General features: G+C 34.8%; 1 protein-coding gene across 1 annotated transcript in view; it reads left to right on the top strand.

Moving 5' to 3' along the window:
* Positions 1-903: 903 nt before the first annotated feature.
* The window catches only part of vta1 (vesicle (multivesicular body) trafficking 1), a 54,281-nt gene continuing 49,184 nt past the window's right edge, over positions 904-6,000 (top strand). The window contains exon 1 of the mRNA XM_066677389.1: positions 904-1,101. Within this exon, the coding sequence (XP_066533486.1) occupies positions 1,011-1,101 (91 nt within the window). The 5' untranslated portion in view covers positions 904-1,010. The remainder of the gene's footprint in view (positions 1,102-6,000) is intronic.

Raw genomic sequence — 6,000 nt, 5'->3', positions numbered from 1 at the left:
AGAATGTGGATGTTGGGATATTAGTTGTTCTGTTCTGGATTTGTGATTTTTCTATTATCTCCTCTTGTGCCTTTAGCCATGTTATCTTTTGTGTTCCACTATATAAGCTCTGTCCTAGTTTATGGTGTGGTTCATTGTCATGGTCCTTTGTGTTGTGTTATCACTATTAAAACCACATTACACCTCAGCATTTGCTTCTGTCTCCCCTTGGTCCCGTGTCATGTGAAATTAATAACTGTGATATAATTTTTCTCATAAATAATCATAATTGTAAACAATTGTCCTCATGGATTATCTTCCTAATGGTGTTTTTTATTCCCAATTTAACAGGTTGCTTTTATTTCCTTTTAAATTGTTTTCTTGAGCCAGACGTCTAACACACACTATTGGTTAAGCAAAAGTGAGTATGATAATTTGTGTGAGACTTTAAACAAAATAGTGATGATAATGATGTTGATATAACAACAACAACAACAACAACAATGATAATAATATACAACTGTGTGCCCCTTATGTTTTTTCATTTAAAATGTCCTCTTTATCAGATAAATATGATCATTTTATAGAGTGCATTTGAATTTGTTTAAACTAAGAACCTCTATACATCTATGTCAATATTTATGTTAATCTTAGAAAAAGTTTCAGTCAGGTGTTTCCAGACATGGTTGTGTGTGTGTTTGTGTGTTGACAGAAGAGGAACTTTAATATATTTAAATTATTTAAAATGAATAGCACTTCTACCATTTGGAATTCGCCAACGAATTGCTAAATTGATTAATAACAAATGGACGGTTAAAAACGACCGTACGCTCATTTTATATCACGGTCAATTTGACCATAAAAAGTACTGCTGACGGTGTTGTGTGTATATTTCATGGGAGAGTATTACAGCTCAGTTTCTACTCCACTCCTGGTGGTGTCACTGCAGACGAGACCGAACGCGGAACACGACTCTCATTATTGTTTTTGTGCTGTGTGTTTGTTGGTGGAGTTTCTCTGGTGAAGGCGGAATGGCTGTTCCTCCGCAGTTAAAAGCAATTCAACATCATTTAAGAACGGCTCAGGAACATGAAAACAGAGACCCGGTCGTGGCCTATTACTGTGAGTTTACTCTGCATTTTCTCCAAGTGAAACGAAGTTGTGTTAGCAAACCAGCTAACGTTTACTGACGGGAAATACGCGTGCGTTGTTATTGGAAATAATGTCATCATTTTAAGTTGAAACCCCGTACAAATTTCAGCAGTTTCCGGTTCTCATTTGTTCGTTTAAATCCCTGTTAATATAACAATGTATTTCATATAACAAGATACTTTACTAGTTTGTTTTAACTCCTTCTCACAAAAAAGATTTAACTTTTTTATCTAGTAGTTAAAATTAGAAATATATATTTGACATATTATAATTTTCTCCTGCTCATTCAACATAAACAGAAGTTAAATATTATAATGATAGTGTTTTCATTTTGGGCGTTAGCTAACGTTAGACAGATTTATTTTTGGTGGCTGTCAAATGACTAAGCTATTTGAAGTGATACCTTTTATATCTCTTACTTTTGCTTTATAATGTCGTTAATAGCTAAAACAAACAACCGGCTGTTTAACAGAGCTTATTTGTCTTTTTTGTTACTAAAATGACAAGGAACATTATAGACCGTGTTGATGCCTGTGTTTGTTGCAATTATCTCACGTAACTTTAGCTCACTATTCACATTCTTTCTAGTGCACTATGTACATATAAATAAACATCCCCATTCAGTGAAAAAACATTTTTTTAATTGTAGTATGTCAGACTGGATTTGTTTATACAATAGAAGACGTGAAAAGCTGTCAACCTCACGGCTGAGCATATTCCCTTTGAAACTACAGTGTTTACAAATGGGCAAATCCAGACAGCCAGGGATTCTGATGTCATAAACCAGAGGAACCAATCTCATCAGCTTGCCAGGTGGGGCTTTTCAGCTGCAGGTGAATGGTGGCGGGATAGGTGGAAATACAGGTAGAGACATACTACATATTTACAGGACCAGAACCATATGTACTGAATTAAGACATGGGTAGTGTAACATCAAAGCCACTTTTAAGACATTAGGGGATTTTATTGTTAGAAGTAGTTCATAAATATGTCATTTTGATGAACAGAGATGGGTTTTGGGGGGTTAATAGATGGCCAGAGGGGGACTTTAATGACTACAGTAACCAGATATTGTCTCAGACAAAGCCATAGAATCTCTTATTTTAGAATTTTTCTTATAACGTTTTAATCATGGTACCAAGTATCGAACCCAGGTCTGCCACATGCTGCAGTAGTATCTATTACACCACACCAACCTCTTGTACACAGTATTGTGCTTAGAGTCTAGTTTAATTAATTATGCAGTGCACTAAATAGAGTGGTGTTCTTAAGTTCCATTATTGGAGGTCAGCTTAGTTTGATGTGTTTCATGCTTAAACACACATAATACAAGGAGTCGGTTACAGAATTCATAAAACTCTCTCTGGACACTGGAATTCTGTGTCTGGAACTGAGAAACACTGATATAGGGAGTAAAGTGCCAGCTGAGATTCAATCATAGTCATGTCTGAGCTACCGAAACAATCCAGTCTTTCAGGCTGGGTGTGTCTTTTTTTGCAGTGTGAAAATTCTTAAAGGGATCATATCCTGCATTTATTGTCTTTTTTTTAAGGTTCAGTCATGAAATTTGCCTTGGTTCACATACCCAGAATGACATCTTCATTAATTTTACATGACCATTTTCAGCCTCTTAGAATCACGTGTTGTTATTGTTACTGTGCCTTTAAAACTCATGATATGCCCATGACATCTATTCAAATTTTTGGCCTTGTAAGTGTGCCTCATTCAGAAAGCTGCTAAGGCTGAAATGCTCCTTGTAACGGACAAAGTGAACATGTGATGCTAAAATGTTGAGGCTGAGTAGGTGAATACATAACTTCGGTTTTGTGATGTCAAGCGGTATTCACTAAGGAGCAAGTGGTACATTTTAAATCTTTATAATTGCTACCCCATCCAAATGAAATATTTATTAGAGGTGGGCGATATGGCCCTAAAATAATATCATGATATTTTAGGGTATTGTCGCGAAAACTATATACTTGGCGATATGGCAAAACACAGAAAAAGTATTTTATTAATTTCAAGAACAAACTTGCAACAAAAGACCTGTTATATTATTGAGTCATATTCAATTAAATATATTTAATATATTAATAGTATTCAATGATTTTATTTATTAAACTTTTGTTTAGTGCAGAAAATATTAACGTAAACAATTAAATAACAAGTAACCTTAAAGCCTCACAGAAACTAAAACACCTACATAATAGTTGCTATGCTGAGTCAGTGTAGTTTATCTGCTGGGGTGAGCTCATTGGCGGTTGAACTATATTAACAGCTTTTTTGTTTTTCCTCATCCTCAACTGGGCCCTTCTGCTCGAGGTGTTCTTACAGACTTCTTTCATTTCTTACATAACACCATGGTTTATCCTACATTTGATATTTTGTACCCACACCAACACCATACTGCCCTTTTTTTTTTTTTTTAAAGCAAATCCCTTCACCTCAGAGTCACTTTCAACTGTACTTAACTGTGCCTAAATCACTCATGTAAAGAATGTATGGTGTATTATGGGTAACTGCATGACTTCATTACGTAAACAAGTCAGATTATCACAATATAGATTTTTTTTAATCAGTTTAAAAATTATGACTATATTATTGCGAACAATATTTGTATTATTTAACCAGGCAAGTCATTAAGAACATATCTTTATTTACAACGGCAGCCTGGCATACAGCAAGCGCTGCTTGAGGAAAGAAGGTTTAAAAGAGGATATATTTAAAGAAAAATATTTTGTTTGCTTAGTTTGCTGTTCAGTAATGTTACCGCGACCCTGAAATGAACAAGTGGAAAGAAGATGAATGAATGAATGAATAATGTAATGTTACATACTGAATAAAATTAGCTAACACAGGGGTGTATGTAATGAGTCATCGCCTCTTTTATGTTTAGAGGCTGGATTCTGACAGGAGTACACTAGCATTGTGTTGGAGTGAATTTATTGCGATGAGTCATTGTAGGTTTTGTATGTACTGAATTGCTTTAGACTGCATTTGAATGCCATGGCTAATTGTGAAAGGTCTGACTGTTCAAACTTTTTGATTTCACATCAGTGAACAGTTTTTTTATTTTTTTTATTTATTTATTTTTTTATTATTATTATATACACTGCTATAAGAATATTATTATGTCTTATCAGAATTGTTGTAATCTTCGACAAAGCGCCCAAAATGTATGTGTTTTGTATTTATTATTTATTTACTTTTAAAATTTCATTTTATTTATTCAGCTTGTTGCACCCTAGACCATTGAACAAGAGAAAAACATAATTTAAGTGAAGTCTGTTTTTCTGTGGAAATACCAATGACACTGGTAGAGCAGGTTAACGACACAATTTACTGATGTTTGAAGGAACACTAGGTAAGATTTGGGTTTTTTGCACCTGGGGCTCCCCTCTAGTGGAATTCTTTTGCACAGCACTGTACTGAAATGAATGGGGAGGGGTGAGGAAAGGGGGTGGTTTCCTACCCTCCTCCAAATGTTGCATGGTCCAATTTCAGCAGTGCTGCAGTGTTCAATTATAACAACAGAGGTTATTCCCACTATAAGCCAGTAAAGCATCACAATGATTTTGTATCTGCAACTATAAGTACAAATTTTACATAGTGTTCCTTTAATCACAAAAACAATCCTGAGTGGTTGAAAAAAACAGCAAGGTGCCCTAAAAATGACATAATGGGTCAGGTTTGTTTTGTAGTTATAGAGTATAATGTTCTAATGACTTGTTCTATATCTTTAAGTATAAATTCATTCAATTAAAATACATTTTATAATTTAAAATACGGTATTACTGGAGTAACTGTGATTGCTGTTATCAGTACTTGATAAGGTCATCAGTTATCAGCTGATGACCTTATGATACTATAAAAAATACACAAATAAATGCAACAGTAGTGTTAATAAACTATAAGATTACATAAGTATATTCTGAGGCATTTTCAGGAGGCATGTTCAGGACGGCTGACAGAAAACAGGACTGGGATGCTTTGGAAAAAGCTTGGGCTATGTTCATACAGCAGGTAAAAGTTGCCCGAATTTGTGATCAAATTAGATTTGACTTTTTGTTCTGCTGTTCACACTGTATATATAATGTGACCTATATCTGACATCAGTCTGAACAGATCGCACTTCTAAATTAGCCACATGCACAAATGGAAAATGAGATTAATATTTCCAGGATCCACATTTATACAGCTTCATACTGACATGAATGATATAAAACTAGTGAAAAATGTCTTCTCCTCTTTGTTTTATATAAAAAAAAAACACTTAAAGATTCCAAAAGATTTATTTTCTCATAAATGAAAGACGGGAACCTGGATTAAGAAATTTCATTTTTAAGTTTTTCATTTTTCAATATATATTACACAGCGAAAATACTTTGACCAGGCCGTTTCCATAAAACCCATCAAATTGAAATGAAAATACTTTGGACCATAGCCCACATATCATTCTCAGCAGCCGGACTGACATCACATGAATTCCATTTTGGTCATTCAGACATAGTCATATTGAAACAGATCAGATATGCATGGGTTTTCAAAACCACATATGAAAGTGGCCAAAATCTGATTTTAGAAACTTAGATTCAATGTGATTTATGCTGTCCACACAGCTGCACAAACAAGACATCGGACCAATTTTACCTGCTGTGTGAACATTGCCTTAGTCTGGCTGACTGTAGTGTATCAGCTCTTGTCCTTCTTACTTTGAGGGCCTGTGTCTAGAAACAGTTTGGTCAAATTGAACACAATGTTTGAGCACTATTGTCTCAGTCCATCTACAGCCTCTAACAGAGACCATTCCTCCATGGAGAATCTCCAGAGCCTTCATTATTTGGTTGTCTTTGACCTTTGTTGTTTGTC

The sequence above is a fragment of the Hoplias malabaricus genome, chromosome 7, assembly GCF_029633855.1.
Source record: "Hoplias malabaricus isolate fHopMal1 chromosome 7, fHopMal1.hap1, whole genome shotgun sequence".
Taxonomy (NCBI): domain Eukaryota; kingdom Metazoa; phylum Chordata; class Actinopteri; order Characiformes; family Erythrinidae; genus Hoplias; species Hoplias malabaricus.
This window is presented reverse-complemented; position numbering and strand designations above follow the sequence as displayed.